This window comes from Schistocerca serialis, chromosome 1, assembly GCF_023864345.2.
Source record: "Schistocerca serialis cubense isolate TAMUIC-IGC-003099 chromosome 1, iqSchSeri2.2, whole genome shotgun sequence".
NCBI lineage: Eukaryota > Metazoa > Arthropoda > Insecta > Orthoptera > Acrididae > Schistocerca > Schistocerca serialis.
The window spans coordinates 356,719,373-356,737,582 of NC_064638.1; the positions used below are offsets into that span (position 1 = coordinate 356,719,373).

At 41.2% G+C, this 18,210-nt stretch overlaps 1 protein-coding gene across 1 annotated transcript in view; it reads left to right on the forward strand.

The window, feature by feature from the left end:
* LOC126470187 (maternal effect protein staufen-like) overlaps nt 1-18,210 on the forward strand; it is a 202,927-nt gene that overhangs the window by 69,822 nt on the left and 114,895 nt on the right. The window contains exon 4 of the mRNA XM_050097847.1: nt 10,421-10,489. Within this exon, the coding sequence (XP_049953804.1) occupies nt 10,421-10,489 (69 nt within the window). The remainder of the gene's footprint in view (nt 1-10,420; nt 10,490-18,210) is intronic.

Here is an 18,210-nt window from a genome sequence, read left to right on the forward strand (position 1 = left end):
ACAGTAGGTGCAGCAGGCCGCGGTAGCACAGAAGAGTGCCTGCAACCACGAGGTAAGATAGACGCAAACTTTCAAGGAACAGATAGCACTCCGTTGATGCAATTAACTACAGCAAATAAGCCACCCATTGTTGCTCATGGCACACGTGAAATCGAAGTCGCTTTAGGTTTCTCACAAAGCAGTCAGTGGACCTTCGTTCTGGCAGAGGTGTCAGAGGCAATATTGGGTGCAGACTTTCTTTATGACATACACATTACCATAGAGCTTGCTAATGCACAGATTAAACAAAGTCAAGAGACAGTAGATGACATCACGGAACATAACACTTACTGCACTGGCAAGCATAACTGTGACGCAGTGTCACATGCTGTAAATGACAACACAGTCATAGAAAAATCCACAGTAACTCACAAAACTGTACACCTTATTTACACCACGCCCGGTCAGCCAATACATCAATGACAGCGCAGGTTAGCACCCAATTGGTTTGTGGCAGCAAAAGCAGAATCCAAGGCATTACTGGCATCAGGTGTCATACGTAGATCAGACAGCCCCTGGGCGGCACCCTTACATTTGGTAAAGAAAATAAGATGGGTCATGTAGACCATGCGACGTTTACAGGAAGTTAAACACACGTACTATACCAGATTGTTACCCAGTGCTTAATATTCGCGATTTCACAAATCAGTTAACTGGGGCATCGATCTTTAGCATTGTTGATTGTAAGAAAGCTTATCACCAGATACCAGTCGCAGAAGAAGACATACCAAAAACAGCAGTTACAACACCTTTCAGTTTATTCAAATATGTCTGAATGCCTTTCGGGTTAAAGAACGCAGCTCAAACATGGCAATGATTTATTGATGAAGTGTTGCGCGGGTTGAAAGGGTGCTTCACGTATCTTGATGACATATTAATCCCCTCAATGATGGCAGAAGCACGTGAGAAGCAACTGTCCGCAGTGTTCTCCCGCATAAACCAGTACGGAATAATAGTCAACAAAGCAAAATGCGAGCTGTGAAAACGGCAAGTGACATTTCTACGATGTGAAGTTTTGGCAGAGGGCGTACGCCCACAAGAGTACAAAGTTGCAGTAATCGACAACTTGAAGCGCCCCTTGACTTACCATCAACTCAGAAAATTTTTAAGCACGGTAAATTTCTGTAGACAGCATTTGCTGCGAGCTGCACTAGTACAAGCACGCTTGACAGATGCTCTCGCAGGTAAAAATGCAAATGGCAAATGACCATTGCAATAGAACATGGACATGGAGAGAGCATTTCAACACATAAAGGCCGACTTACAAAAAGCAGTAGTCATTACTCATCTGGTACCAAAAGCACCTCTGTCAATAGTAGTTGATGCCAGCCAAGACGCATTGGGAGTAGCACTGCACCAGAAAGTAAACAACAAATGGCAGCCTTTGGTTTTTTTCTCACGAAAACTTACAGACCCACAAAGGAAATGGAGCGCATATGACAGAGAACTATTAGTGATAAATGAAGCTATTCGGTATTTTCGCCCATATGTAGAGGCAAGAGCATTTCCTGTATACACCGACCATAAACCAATAACCTTTGCATTCAGTAAGTTGCAGGATAACTGTTCTCCACATCAATTTCACCATTTAGAATGAATCAGTCAATTTACTACAGATATCAAGCATATCAAGGGAGTCGAAAACTTAGTCGCCGATTTCCTGTTGTGGGTCTTGGTTATTTCACAAACCACAGACTATGATAAATTAGCCGTAGCACAAGCTAATGACACATAATTCCAACAATACTTACAGCACATAGGAACCGGACTTAAGTTAAAATTAATCCAGCCGGCAGGCGCAAATGTGAAGATACAGTGCAACATAGCTGTGAACAGACCCAGGCATTTCATCCCAAGGCAACTGTGGAAAGAGGTTTTCAACAGCATACACAAACTTGGTCACCCAGGTAGCAGAGCAGCTATCAAACTACTCATGGAACGTTATGTCTGGCTGAGTATAAGGAAGGATTGCCGCGATTGGGTAACATCATGCATGCTGTACCAAAGGAACAAGATTGGACGGCATGTACACAAAGCAGTTGGAGATTTTCCCCCGGTAACAAAGAGGTTCTCCCATGTTCATTTGGACATTGTTGGCCCTCTATCACCTTCAGAAGGCTACAAGTATTTGTTGACATCAGTGGACTGGTATACAAGATGGGCAGAAGCTTCTCCACTATCAGACATTTCAGCAGAGATGGTAACTCGAGTATTTTTGGCTTCTTGGATCTCCCATTTTGGATGTCCACTATACATGACAACCAATCAAGGACGACTATTTGAATCCACTTTATTCCAACAATTAGCCAAGCTCTGTTGATTCCACCATCACCGCACCACTGCTTATCATCCAGGGAGCAATGACGTGTTTGGGGGGTGGCACAGGACATTAAAGACAACATTGATGTGCCATAAGGACAGCTGGACTTCAGCGTTGCCAGTGATGGTGCTAGGTCTCCGAAATACCTGCAAATCAGACATAGATCCATGGCTGAACTGGTTTATGGAGAGAACTTCAGGCTGCCAGCAGAAAATTGTTGCTTTCATTCAATATGACAGTTACAGTTTAGTCAGAGTTGATGGACATATAGTGGTCATGAGTACGTGAGGTGTGCTTGTTTTTGTGAATGTATGTGCCTGTTTCTTTTGTTCCTGAAGAAGGCTTGGCTGAAAACTCAGTGTGCAACAGTATTTTCGTTGTGCTTGTGTGCAACTGTCAACATGTCATCTTTATGGTGAAGTAGCCTCTGTCCTTTTCATAGTATTGTTGATAGTCCAACCTGGACTTTTCAAAGTCTTTATTTCTCCCTGCGATATTGTGGGCTAGAAAAGACCCACAGCCCTTGCTTGCCTTTCATAGGAGGCAACTAATAGGAGTCTTTTTATTTGGTCATTGGTATTTTGACTATGCTTTTGATTTCTGAACTTTTCACTTCTTAACGCTTTTTCCTTCATATTTTTCGGTATTTAAAATTCTGGTCCACATTTTGGGCGTGACCTCCACTTTCCAAACTTTACAGAAGTGCAGGTTGGATGCCTTACTGTGGTGCATTAACTTTCCACTGTGTGATGTTATTTTTTGCACCTACCCATCAAGTGGATATACCTCTGCACCTTAATTCGTGTGCGGTAGCCAGTCTGTTGTGGTGGGGTTCTCATGTACCCTCTCAGTGGTAGCCCTCTGATAACACAGGTATAGCACTGCTGATGCCAGAACTGTAATGTCTCCATGTCAGCCAAGAAGTAGGTGCATATCAACTTTGAGGTACTGTGACTCTGGGCAACAGCTATTGTGTCAGGTGACCTCTGCCGTGGTGGGATGGCACTCATTGGGAGAGCCTCCAATTGAAGTGAGTGGGCATCAGGGTGGATCATCCACAATGAAACGAATAAATCATAATGGTGACTGTGCCGACACTTCCATCTCAGCAATCAGGAACAGTGATTGTAAGGTAGAGGCTTACAATCCTGTGGCATTTCTCTTTTTGACCATCCTTCAAGACAAGACCCAAGTAATGAAAAACGGAAGTAGACATTTTGCAGACTTCTTGGTTTGTTCATGAACTGACAGCAGATCTTCTGCTATAACAAAGTCACTGATTTTAATTGAAAATATAGAAGATAAAGTTTGGAGAGGTTGCAGCAATAGAAAAGATGAGAAGTGGATTTTTGCTGAGCAAAACATTGCATGCCAACCAATCATGGGCCTGTGTCAAGGTAAGAGATGTACCAGCCACCATTTCTCTTCAGAACCAACTCAATAGAATTGGAGCCATTAATCTGACATTGGGACCTAATGCTACAAACTGATAAAGAGCTGCGTACTAACCTGGCACAGCATGGAGTCCATTTTGTTCACTGCACCCAGAAGGGAAAGTTTGAAAGACTTCATCTGACTAATGTTGCCTTAAAGTCTGTGACTGTTGATACAGTCCACACCTCTCTCGATGTCAGGATCTTGCACGTCACCTCCTGGCCCTGGTTCTATTCCAGGGCCTGCCTCATACTTGGGGGAGGAAACGTCAGTTTGCACGCCCCCAACCCCTGTAGCACAGGTGGTTCTCACACCATCGGTGCATCCAGGGATGCCTAGTCACGCTCTGGTACCATCAGGGGTATGGACATCTGTCAAGGTGCCTCCCCCCCTCCCCTCCCCCCCCCCCACCCCTCTTCAGGACAAGGACCAGGAGCCACAGGCTGTTGGCCAAAGAAAAGTAAGGTCCTCTTCACTCTCAGAAGACAAAATGAGGAAATCTTACAGAAATCGAAGTCTCAGAAGGATAAACAGATAGGGAAACTTCTTTCTGATGCTTCAAATTCCCCCCCCCCCCCCTCCTCCCCTCCTCCGCAGATGTTGAACCTATACACCTTGACAATGAGTCACAACGAGGCAAGACAGTGACCTATTCGCCACTTTCTCAGACCTGACTCTGACACTTCTTCAATGGAACTGTAACAGCTACTGTTGCCATCTGACCGAACTGCATCTTTTACTGGCTACTTATTCTGTAATTGACATATTACTTCGGGAAACAGGGTTTACGGCAACACATCTCTGTGCTCTGAAAAACTACAAAACCCTACTGCACCAATCGCGTTAATGTTGAGAGAACGTCCAGTGGGGTTTGTAGCCTGATATGCTCTGATATTTTCAGTGTGCAGGGGCCTCTTACCACTAACTAGAGGTCTTAGCCATTAGTGCATACCTGTCAGTTTGAATGACAATCTGTAATGTTTATGTACCTTCAGTTAGATCTTTCCATTATCATGAGCTGTTAGAGTTAGTGGAAAAGCAACCTCTTGCCTTGCTCTTACTGGGGGATTTTAATGCCCATAATCTTTTGTGGGGCAGCAACACTATGTCTCACAGAGGCTGGGTAATACATCGCCTCCTTTCAGAATTTTACATCTCAACATGAGACTTGCAACACATTTCAGTGTGATCCACAAAACGTACTCAACTATTGATCTCACAGTTTGCAGCTCGAGTATCTTAACCCCCGATATTGTGGCCCATTCATGGTGATCTTTGTTACAGTGACCATTTTCCTATACTTCTCTTCCTCTCAAATCAGAGATGTTTGGAACATGCTTCACATTGGTCACTTAGGAAAGCTAACTGGCAAGCTTTCTCCCCCTACAGCCACTTTTGCAGCCAGTCCTATAATGTATATCAACAAATTGGTAAAGGATGCTATTGATACTATTAGTCATGCTGCAGCAGCAATGATGCTCCACTTCTCCAGCTCATCCTGATGACCTCCGGTGCCAAGGTGGTCTGAAGGTATAGCAACAGCTATCAGGAAATGCCACAGAGCATTTCAAGGGCACAAGCACCATCATTCCGATGACCTCCAGAGCCAAGGTAGTATGAAGATATAGCAACAGCTGTCAGGAAACGCCACTGATCACTTTAAGGGCACAAGCACCATCCTTCAATGGATAATTTAATAACATTCAAGATAGTCCAGGTGAAAGTGTGATTTTCTATAAAGAACATGTGCACTGATCCCATGTTGCCTTATGTGTCCGCTTGCAGTAATTACCATCCTCATTTTCTGACCCAGTAACTCCTTACTGAGTGTCGCCTGCTATCCTTCCGTGCTCTGTCATACAGTGCCCCTTTTAGTGAATGGGAGCTTCGCAGTGGTTTGGCAGAGTGTCGAGATATGGCCCATAGACCCAACAAAATCAACAACCACATGCTCAAACAACTTCGTGCCAACAGCATGAAACATATCCTCTGACTTTTATTCATATATAGCAGGAAGAACAATTTCCCTCTCAATGGTGGGAAGATATTATTCCCTGAAACCAGGGAAGGACCCTCATATTTTAACTAACTATCAACTAATGTTTCTGATGAATGGGCTGTGTAAGCTCTTCGATCATATGGTCAGTTGCTGTCTTTGATGGTGGCTTGAAGCCAAAGGGCACATATCTCAATTCCAAAGTGGCTTTTGGGCTTTCTGGTCAAGCAAAGTTCACCTGGTTCATCTGGAATCTACAGTGCACGATGCTTTCATGCATTGCCAACATCTGATTGCTATGTTCTTTGATCTACGTAAGGCATATGACACCACCTGGTGTAATTATGTCCTATCTACACTGCATGAGTTGGGTTTCTGGGGCAGTTTACCAAGTTTTATCGAGAATGTCCTATCTCTGACTTTTTTTGGGTCTGGATAGGTTTGACTCTCAGCAACGAATATACACAGGAAACTTGAGTACCTCATGGATCGGATCTGGGTGTAACGCTATTCGCTATTGCCATCAGTTGCATCGTAAATGCAGTGGATCCTACAGTTTCTTCATCACTGTATGTGGATGATCTTAACCTTTACTGTGCCTCTGTGTCAGTGCTCACCATTGAGTGCCAACTTCAGGGGGCTGAGTACAAGACTGGGCTTTGAATCATGGCTATCAGTTTTCTCCTACAAAAGCAAGAATTGTGCATTTTTGCTGACTCCAATGGTGCACCCATACACAAAAAGTTAGCTTGGTGACCAGTTACTTGAAGTCATTGAAACTTTTCAGTTCTTAGGTATTTTATTTGGCTGCGCACATGTCTGCCAACTCAAGGCAATGTGCTTGAAGAAACTAAATGATCTTCGTTTTCTTAGTGTCTTCTTGTGGGATGCTGACTGCATAGTTCTGATCCTATCTTCCTTGGACTATAAATGTGTTGCCTATGGGTTGGCAGCACTGTCCATACTGGCATGTGGTTGGCAACGGAGGCCAGCCATCGGCATGAGCAGTGTTGACAGCCTCCTGGCAGAAGCTGGTATCGCTGTGGGTTGGCCAACAGCAGCTTATGGCCAACTATGCAGTCACACAGGCTTTCCAGGAAATGAACCCGCTGACCACCTCACCACTATAGGAGATCAACTTGGCATCAGAATACCAGGTCCAGACTTACAACTTCAGTGCAATATTTTGAGGCTCTGGGAATTAGAATGGCAGGCTACTATGACCCAAAACAGGTTGAGAAGGATTAAGCAGAACACTAAGGTGTGGTATTCATCTTTCCAGACCTCTTGCAAAGATGCCACTGTGTTGTACTGACTAAGCATTGGCCACACGAGACCTGCCTACAAGTTCCTTGTGCATCAAGAGGATCCTCTCAACTGCAGCTGCAGTTGTCTTCTGACGACAGCACGTTCTTGTTGAGTGCGCCCTGTTGGCCGATATGTGACATGTTCTCAGCTTGCCTATCTCACTACGTCAGATGCTTGTGGATGATGAGACAGCCACTACCAGAGTGCTGTATTTCCTGAGGGAAAGTGGATTTTACATGAAACTATAATACTTCACCACTTTCAGTGTTTGGGGTGGTTGTGGAGGGGTAGGGGAGGAGCCTCCCCCTGTCACACTCATCTTTAAACTCTTTTACTTGCTTATATAGCTGGAGCAGCCAAGTCCCCATTTTTTTTTTTTTCACTGTTTACATGTTTCTCTCATGAAATGGAGGGACAGATGACACAGTAGTTTAGTCCCTTTAAATAAATAATCGTCAATCAGTCATCAAAGACTTTATTCTTTTGATAGTGTTGCCACTCTCTTCAGTATGTCTGTTCATAATCCTTTAATAAACAACAATATAACTTTGAATTTTCTAGCTCTCTCTCTCTCTCTCTCTCTCTCTCTCTCTCTCTCTCTCACAGAAGTCAGAAAGATGGCGGAAGACTTGTCAGGTAGTTATTGTGATTCATCATGACAGTGGTGAAGGCTTTGTCTGCGGGGAGGATGATTAGGCCAGTATCTGTTCTGAGGTTGTGGATGGCTGTCCTTTCTTCTGAAATACAATTTTTTCATCATTAAAAACTGAGTAACTATGTTGTTGTATTTTGTTTATGTTATATGATTTACTTAACTATATAGCAAAAACTGGTGATATTTACTTTCTCTCCCTCTCTCCCTCTCTAGGCATTTAAGATTTTCAATAAAGTTTTTAGAAAAAAGGCAAATCATAGGCTAATTTATTGGAAAATCAGATACAGCTATATTCAGTTGAAAACACTAAAATTAATTTTTTTTTTTTTTTTTGATGCCACCCAAAATGCATTTAGTTCTGTGTTGTTTCTTTTGGTAAATAAAGTGTTGTTTACATATTTACTTGGAGCAAATGTTCCATGCGATCAAGTGAAGTCTTGCCATTGGAAGCTGTGTTTCAGTATGTGCAATGTCTCACATGTAATAATTGTATTTAAGACTGCACCAAGTATTTGTGGTTAATAATACAAGTGAATTTAGAAGTGATATTTTCTACCAGAATACCAAAAGTAAATGTACTTTCTGTATAGACTGCACCATGCATTTCCAGCAAGACATCACTGGGCAGGGGTGCCTGTTAGTACACACATGAGCAAGCGCAGCTGTTAAAGACTGCCCACCAGGGTGTCTTCTGTGCGTGTGCAAGCCCCATGCTAACCGTTGCCAGCAGGCTCTTGCAGTACGATCCCATATGCTGTCGCCAGGCTGCCTGACTGCCCACATGTCAGCGTTTGTCCACCCATGCCCTCATGTGCCTATGGGTACCTGTGCCTGTTAGTACACACATGAGCAAGCACAGCTGTTCCAGACTGCTCACCAGGGTGCGTTCTGTGTGTGTGTGTGTGTGTGTGTGTGTGTGTGTGTGTGTGTGTGTGTGTGTGTGTGTGCAAGCCCCATGCTAACCCTTGCCAGCAGGCTCTTGCAGTACGATCCCATATGCCGTCGCCAGGCTGCCTGACTGCCCACATGTCAGAGTTTGTCTACCCAGACCCTCATGTGGCTATGGGCAGTTGTGCCTGTGCCTGTTAGTACACACATGAGCAAGTGCAGCTGTTACATACTGCTCGCCAGGGTGTGTTCTGTGCGTGTGCAAGCCCCATGCTAACCCTTGCCAGCAGGCTCTTGCAGTACTATCCCATATGCTGTCGCCAGGCTGCCTGACTGTCCACATGTCAGCGTTTGTTCACCCATGCCCTCATGTGCCTATGGGTACCTGTGCCTGTGCCTGTTAGTACACATATGAGCAAGCGCAGCTGTTTAACAGACTGCCCGCCAGGGTGCGTTCTGTGCATGTGCAAGCCCCATGCTAACCCTTGCCAGCAGGCTCTTGCAGTACAATCCCATATGCTGTCGCCAGGCTGCGTGACTGCCCACATGTCAGCATTTGTCCACCCATGCCCTCATGTGCCTATAGGTACCTGGCTGCTGTGGGCAGGACTCTAGCTGGCACTGCCTAGACTATACATTCATATTGGGGGTTCTGAAATTAGCTCTGTATTCAGATGCAGATGTCTTTAGCAGTTGCTGGCAGATGTTGGTCATGAACTTGAACATTTCCAACTATTTAAAACTAAACTCTCTCTGATGCCCACACTCCTTTTTTCACCTTTCTCCTTTTGCTCTCACGACGGGTGGGTCCTTCCTTCTCGTCCTTAGGTTTGTGTGACCTGCCCTTTCTTTTTAACCTTCCCTAACATATCATTCTCTATTCATTGACAAAGAAACTATTAGTTCTGAAAGCTAAGATAGTAAATGTACTATTATACATGTTAGTCGGCAGTACTGAAATTTCACCTTTTGATCATAAATACTGGCCAGCAATTCTGTCTATTAATTTTATAATATCTTATTAGCTACTGGTACAAATTTTGGAATATGTGTAGTTCTCTTGTTAACACACAAAATATTTTTTATTTATTTTCCCTGTTTATAAACAGCTGGCAATATTATGTGTGAAGTTACATTTATCTTCAGATTTAAACATTAGATAAACACAGAAACAGAATGGTCCCAAAGGAAAAGCAGTGGCCTCTTTTTCCCCAAAGCAGTTGCTTTTCTGCTACAGTGTATAGTCATGAAATAATCTAGAAGCAGTTCCCGCAATTACCAGTGTGGACTGATTAATGCTAGCTTTCATTGGTTACTAGTATATTTTACGGGAGTCCCATGCAGTGGCTCCTGATGCTGAGGACTATATGATTTTACTCATTCCACACTCCTGAAACGTTGCCCTCATGATTGTATTTATAGAACACTGTGTGAGTGAATGAATACTTGATGTATTTTAGGCTGAACACTGTTTCAGTGGCCCAAGGCTGGGAGAAAGTATGTTATTCCTTTGTTGGGTAATCTTTCTTGCATTTCCCTAGAATGATTAGGTATACTGTGAGTTAATAAGAATTTTATATCCTTTTCAAGCTGAATATGTGCTGTGAGAAGACATTTCATTGCTTTACCCTCTGTGATGATGCCATTTATAAACTTCTTTGATACAGTTTTAACTATCCAGTTTCTGGTTAGTTGCAGTGATTTTTGTAGCTTTATGTGCAGTGATGTGACATATAAAATCTGTAACTTTCTGTTTTGCCAATTTTTCTTTTTCTTTTAGGTTCACTCATCGATTTTCAACCATCTTCAACGATGCCTCCGACAGCTTTTGCATATGAAGATCTTCAAGGTAATGCAGTCACAGATCAGTTACTTCAAATGCTTTGAAGATAATTAGTTTGCATTAGCCATTTGCATATTTTGATTTCCCATTACAGTTTTCATAAACATGATTTCCTGAGTGGAAGAAATTGGAGCAAGTTAGGTTTTGTTGTATTAAACATTTCCAGAAGAATGAGATTACAACATATTACTCAAAATTATGCACCAGATTGTTCGTGTGCACAAACATGTCCATGGGATTTTTCAAGGATTATTGCGATTTCACTCTACTGGAAATTTTTAATGTTTTATCTCATCTAAACCCAAGCATCCTGTAAAGTTTTAGTGCAATGTAAAAGATTTTGTTGCTTGATACAGCATTAATGTATTATGTGTCTGTATGGAAATTATCTGTATGAGATCGTATCAGGAATCGCATATTGCTACAAAAGATTTGATCGACCACACATACTGTGTACATACAATGCACGTGTGGTTGTGGTTGACTCGTTAAGTATATGACTCAGTTTCCTGTGGTTCCATATCAAGCAGGGACTCTGAAATAAAATCTCATACATTCTGTGTTCGGCAGATCATCAGTTTAATGAATGTAACATTACAGTAGTACTGCAGTGATGATGCAGGATTCCAGCCTCGTGTTTCAGCTGAATGCAGGTGCAGTTGCTTAAGAATGGGGTGTAATACTGAAACTAGTAGCAAAGAATTAAAGATAGACAAATAAAATAAAAACGTCTTGTAGTTGTGAAACTTTTGTAGTGTGAAACTTATATTCTGTGCAGATGTCTAGCAGGTTATCAGTGGACATCACACAGGAAATTGAAAAACACTAAAGATTTAAAAGTAAAGTACCTCTGATGCCCCCCTCCCCACCCAATTTCCATATTTTTCTCCTTGTTCTCACAGCAGGTGGGACCCTCTCATCCCGGTGTCTGAATAATTACTATTTCTTTTGAACTGAATACATTTTGCTGTGGTTGTTGTTGTTGCTGCTGCTGCTGCTGCTGCTGCTGCTGTGGTCTTCAGTCCAAAGACTGGTTTCATGCAGCTCTCCATGCTACTCTACTCTGTCCAAGCCTCTTCATCTCCAAGTAACTACTGCATCCTGCTCATGTAATCATCTCTTAGTCTCCTTATACGATTTTTACTCCCCACACTTGTTTCTAATACTAAATTGGTGAGCTCTTGATGTTTCAGAATGTGTCCTACCAACAGACCCCTTCTTCTCATCAGGTTGCCCCACAAATTTTGTTTCTCTCCAATTCCATTTAGTGCCTCCGCATTAGTTACATGTCTACCCACCTGATCTTCAGCATTCTCCTGTAGCAGCACATTTCAAAAGCTTCTGTTCTCTTCTTGTCTAAACTGTTTATCATTCGTGTTTCACTCCTAGATGGCTACACTGCATACGAATACTTTCAAAAAATATTTCCTAACACTTAAATCTATATTCAGTGTAACAAATTTTCTTCTTCAGAAATGCTTTTATTGCCACTGCTAGTCTACATTTTATATTCTCTCTACTTTGGCCATTAGTTATTTTGCTGCCCAAATAACAACTCATCTACTACTTTGAGTGTCTCATTTCTTAATCTAATTTCATCAACATTGCCTGATTTAACTAGACTACATTCCATTATCCTCATTTTGCTTTTGTTAATGTTCATATTATATCCTCCTTTCAATACACTGTCCATCTGTTCAACAGCTTTTTCAAGTCTTTTGCTGTCTCTGACAGAATTACAATGTAATTGGTCTCTGACAGAATTACAATGTAATTGGAAAACCTCATAGTTTTTATTTCTTCCTTGGCTTCAATTCCTACCCCAAATTTTTCTTTGGTTCCCTTTACTGCTTCTTCAATGTTCAGATTGAATAACATCAGTGACTGCTACAACCCTGTCCCACTCTGTTCTCAACCACTGCTTCCATTACACACCACTTGACTTTTGAGTACCATCTGGTTTCTGTACATGTTGTAAATATCCTTTTGCTCCCTGTATTTTGCTCCTTTTATTTTCAGAATTTCAAGAACAGACTTCCACTCAACATTGTCTAAAGCTGTCTCTTAGTCTACAAAAAATGACATAGACTTAGGTTTTGCCTTTCCTTAACCTATCTTCTAACAAGGGAACCTCCACATCGCACCCCCTTCAGATTTAGTTATACGTTGGCACAGTGGACAGATCTTGAAAAACTGAACACAGATCAATCGAGAAAACAGGAAGAAGTTGTGTGGAACTATGAAAAAAATAAGCAAAATATACAAACTGAGTAGTCCATGTGCAAGATAGGCAACATCAAGGCCACAGCGAGCACAGGAGCGCCGTGGTCCCGTGGTTAGTGTGAGCAGCTGCGGGATGAGAGGTCCTTGGTTCAAATCTTCCCTCGAGTGAAAATTTTACTTTTTTTATTTTCGCAAAGCTATGATCTGTCCGTTCGTTCATTGACGTCTCTGTTCACTGTAATAAGTTTAGTGTCTGTGTTTTCCGACCGCACCGCAAAACCATGCGATTAAGAGACGAAAGGACGTGCCTCTCCAATGGTAACCGAATACATTTGATCGCAAGGTCATAGGCCAACCGATTCCTCCACAGGAAAACACGTCTGATGTGTTCTATTCGACACTGGTGACGGCATGTGCGTCACATGACATGAATATGTTGTCGACCCACCTAACTTGTACACTTGGCGAATGGGTAAAAAGATTCTTCTACCTTGCCCAATTTAGGTTTTCTTATGGATGTGATAACCACTCCCAAAAAAAAGTGATTGCATCGGACGGACAGATAATAATTGTCTGAAAATAAAAAATTAAATTTTTCACTTGAGGGAAGACTTGAACAAAGGACCTCTCGTACGGCAGCTGCTCACGCTAACCACGGGACCACGGCGCTTCTGAGCTCACATTAGCCTTGATGGTGCCTGTCCTGTGCATGGACTACTCAGTTTGTATATTTTGCTTTTTTTGTTCATAGTTCCACACAACTTCTTCCTGTTTTCTCGATTGATCTGTGTTAAGTTTTTCAAGGCCTCTCCACTGCCAATTTATAACTAAATCTGAGGGGGGTTCGATGGGGATGTTCCCTTGTAAGAGAAATTTTTCCATTCCTCTGTGAGGAATTTGTGTTAGTATTTTGCAACCATGAGTTAAACTGATAGTTCTGCAATATTCACACATCAGTACCCATATTGTTTGCAATTGAAATTCTTATATTGTTCTTGAAGTCTGGAGGTATTTCACCTATGTCATACATCTTGGACACCAGATGAAAGAGTTTTGTCGTGGCTGGCTCTCCCAAGACTATTAGTAATTCTGATGGAATGTCGTCTACCTCCAGGGCTCTGTTGTGACTTAGGTCTTTCACTGGTCTATCAAATTCTTCTCGCAAAATCCTATTTCCCATCTCATGTTCATCTATGTACTCTTTTGTTTCTATAATATTACCTTCAAGTTTATTTCCCTTGCATAGCCCCCCTATATGCTCCTTCCATCTTTCAGTTTTCCCTTATTTGTTTTGGGCTTGTTTTCCATCTGAGCTCTTTATATTAATACAACTGCTTCTCTGTTTGCCAAAGGCTTCTTTAATTTTTCTATAGGCAGTATCTATCTTTCTCCTAGTGATACATGCTTCTAAATCCTTACTTTTGTCTTCTTGCATGCCTGCTTAACCATTTTGCATTTCATATCAGTCTCATTTTTTAGACATTTGTATTTCCTTTTGTCTCCTTTATTTGCTGTATTTTTATGTTTTTTCCTTTTGACAATAAAATCAAACATCCCTTGTGTTATCTAGGCCTTGTCTTTTTACCTATTTGATCTTCTGCTATCTTTACTATCTCATCTCACATAGCTGCCCACTGGTCTTCTACTGTATTCTTTTCACCTGTTCTAGTCATTTCTTGCCTAATGCTCCCTCTGAAACTCTCTACCTTTTGGTTCTTTCAGCTTATCCAGATCCCATCTCCTTAATTTCCTATCTTTCTGCAATTTCTTCAGTTTTAAGGTACAGTTCATAGCCAATAAGTTTGGGTCAGGGCTCACATCTGCTCCTGGAAATGTGTTACAGTTTAAAACCAGGTTCTGAATCCTGTGTTACCATTACTAAATAAATCTGAAACCTTCTGCTGTCTCCATCTCTCTTCCATGTATACAAACTTCTTTCATGATTCTTAAATGAAGTATCAGTGTTGATTATATTATGCTCTGAACAAAATTCTATCAGGTGGCTTCCTCTTTCATTCCGTTTCCCCATTCCATATTCACCTACTATTTTCCCTCTCTCCCTTCCCCTATTATTGAATCACAATTAAATTTTAATCTCCCTTAACTATCTGAATAATTTCTTTTATCTCATTATGCATTTGGGAGTTGTGGGCTTTATTTCTTTCTTGGTTAGTATGCATTCACTATGCTGTTCATAGTAGCTTATCCGCATTGTTATTATTAACCCTATATGATCTTGTATTTATAACCCTGTATTCACGTGACCAGAAGTCCTGTTCCTCCTGCAACCGAACTTCACTAATTGCCGCTATATCGAACTTCATCCTATCCATTTCCCTTTTTAAATTTTCTAATCGGCCTGCCCAATAAAAGGATCTAACATTCCCCACTCCGACCCACAGAACACCTAGTTTTGTTTCTCCTGATGACAACGTCCTACTGAATAGTCTCCACCCAGGGATCCAAGTGGAGAAATATTTTACCTCTGAAATATTTCACCCAAGAGGAAGCCATCGTCATTTAACCACACAGTAGAGCTTGCATGCCTTGTGGAAAAATTGTTGCTATAGTTTCCCCATGGTTTCAGCTGTTCACAGTACCAGCACAGCAAGGCCGTGTTGGTTCATGTTACAAGGCCAGACAGCCAGGCTGTAACCTCTGCAACTACTGAAAAGGCTGCCCTCCCCTTACCCCTCCCTTTCTTTCATCCAAATACAATTCAATCAGTAATTTTAAATCTCTTACCCCCTCCCCCCAAGTCTATATGAGAAAGTTTGGTCTTACTTCAAAACTTTCTCCCAAAATTTATCAAATGATATAACTGATCATGTAATGTGTTTACATGTTAAAACCAGTTTACTCTTCTGATAATTTGATATTTTAATAAGAAATGCACTGAAAACAGTACACATATTTTTCTTGACTTGTAACTACAAGGAAACTTGTGTGTGTGTGTGTGTGTGTGTGTGTGTGTGTGTGTATGAGAGAGAGAGAGAGAGAGAGAGAGAGAGAGAGAGAGAGATAGATAGATTTTTGCCTTTCTGATTAAGCTGATCCATTATGGATTTTAAAAACCCGTGATTGTTTATTCAATGTAAATGCAGAAAACTGCAGCAATTCTTTCTTGAAATACCTTTTTTATTCTATAAACTGGTTTTTGAACATCTTCAGGCTCATATTTGGATGCTGCACAGGATATTACATGAATATTTCAGAGCTTGATGCTGAAGGCTATCTTGTGAGAGATGGGTGGCTTTGTAATTAACATTAGTATCCATCTAGCAGCTTCCATTGTAATTACTGGTGGGTTACATCACTCACTTTTCAGGATTTATATCAATTATCGCAAAACTTTCCCAGCATCCTGCATGTGCTGCACAATTGTTGCTCGTTTCAAAGAAGTTCTTTGTAGCAAACACCAGTGAAAGAAGCAGTGAAGATCAACTATTTTGCAATGTGTGTTCTTGCTCTACTAATTTTGAGACAAAACGTGTGTAACTTTGAAATTAAATGTAGGCCACACCAGTTACATTTAGAACTTCCAGATTAGGCACAACCTTCAAATTTGGTATGTGTGCCAACAATACAGATGTTAAGTACCCAGTATATTCCACCAATGCTGAATTGCTTTTGACATTGAGATCAGTGATTTCCAATACCTCTGTGGATTTCTCAAGTGATTGTATCAAATATAAAAACTTAAGGAAACCATCATTAGAAATACCGTATTTACTCGAATCTAAGCCACACCTGAAAAGTGAGACTCAAAATAAAGGAAAAAAAAAATCCCGAATCTAAGCCGCACGTAAAATTTGAGACTCGAAATTCAAGGGGAGAGAAAAGTTTTAGGCCGCACCTCCAAATCGAAACAAAGTTGGTCCATCGTAATACGAGACACAATTTAGGTAGAATGAAAGACGATGCAGCTACAGTAGTTTGGTTCGAGTCGTAAGCTTAGCAGTTAAGCTTTACCAGGTAACCATTGCTATGCGTCAGGCGCTCCGTCCGTATTGATACGGGTACCCTTCGTTTTTCACGTGCTTCGTCTGGTTTGAAGCGATTGCTTATTTTGCTTTGATCTGATAAGTGCCGTTTTCTTTGTTATAGGTTTTTTCGTCACTCTAAGCTGAAAATGCATTACCGTACTGTGTGATGCATTGTTTGTCACATTCTGATTAGTGCGTGTTTATGGCCTGTAGCCGCTCGCGGCACGGCTTGCTTTTGTGCACGCTACCGCCGCTTACAATTAAAAAAAAAAGAGGAATCGTCTAATTAGCGAAACAATGGCAAGAGACTGCAATTTGTTCTTACTTACACTGCTGCTTTCTTTGATAATGATTAACAAGAACCAAATAATAGACTGCGTATGATAGAAGATGTTCTGAACGAGAGTTAGGCGAACATTTTTCTCCATTTGAAAATCTTTGCGGCCTCTTCTTTAGTACATCAAATTGTGCACAGAAATTAGAGTCATCTCAGATTTAAAAATCTAGTCAGTTGCCGTGCTTCATTTCTGACTGTATCACTATTAGGTATAAAAATAATACGATTATATACATGACACGATATGTATATTCTTCCGCGTTTGCTGTTGTCTCACTCTAGTTTCGCAGTTAATAAGGCAAACAGGATTTAAATGTGATAGCAGGAAACATGAAAGAATACATGGCAAAATGTTTATATTCGTATTCTTTCTTATGGTGAAGAGAATACTGCATGTGATTCACATTTCGTCAGGTTCCTATTAGCAACCATCTCTTCTCACAGGTAGTAAAAAATTCAGAACGTAGACTTGGCCATATTGATAAACATCCCAAACAGTCTTGCCAGTCGGATTTTCGTAGTAAATTGAAATTCTGCTACATTCGAAGATGAACAATACGGAATTTGTATTTACTTCGTTGGATAATGTATGAAAATGTGACGCAGAGTTTTTGGCGCCAGTACTTATCTTTTTGCCTACAAAGCATGCCTGTGTAGCGCTATATATATTCGACGGCAGAAGTTAGTTGTGGCGGCACCCACCAACATTTTTCAGAACTTCCGCTTGCTTTACACTCGATTCTAATCCGCAGGCGGTTTTTTGAATTACAAAAACCGGAAAAAAAGTGCGGCTTAGATTCGAGTAAATACGGTATGCGCAATAAAGGGCGAAGAAAATTGTGTTGCTGAATCCTAAAAAATCTCAAGTATATTGAGTGTTCCCTCACTATACATCTATGAGCTGATTATCTTTGACATAGTTATCCTGATTTATTTATGGCAAACTATTTTCAACGTGATTACACCAGAAATCAAAATAATTTTATGCTGCCCAACCTCTGTTTAAAACTTCAGCTGAAACTTCACAGTATATGGGTATGAAAATTTGTAACAAAGTGAAATGAATAGAATTGATCAGTATAAATTTAGAAACACTGAAAAATAACCTTATATGAGAAACTAAAGCAGAAATTTTACTTTTCAGTAGAATCATTCATGAAGGACAACCTGACAATTTGATC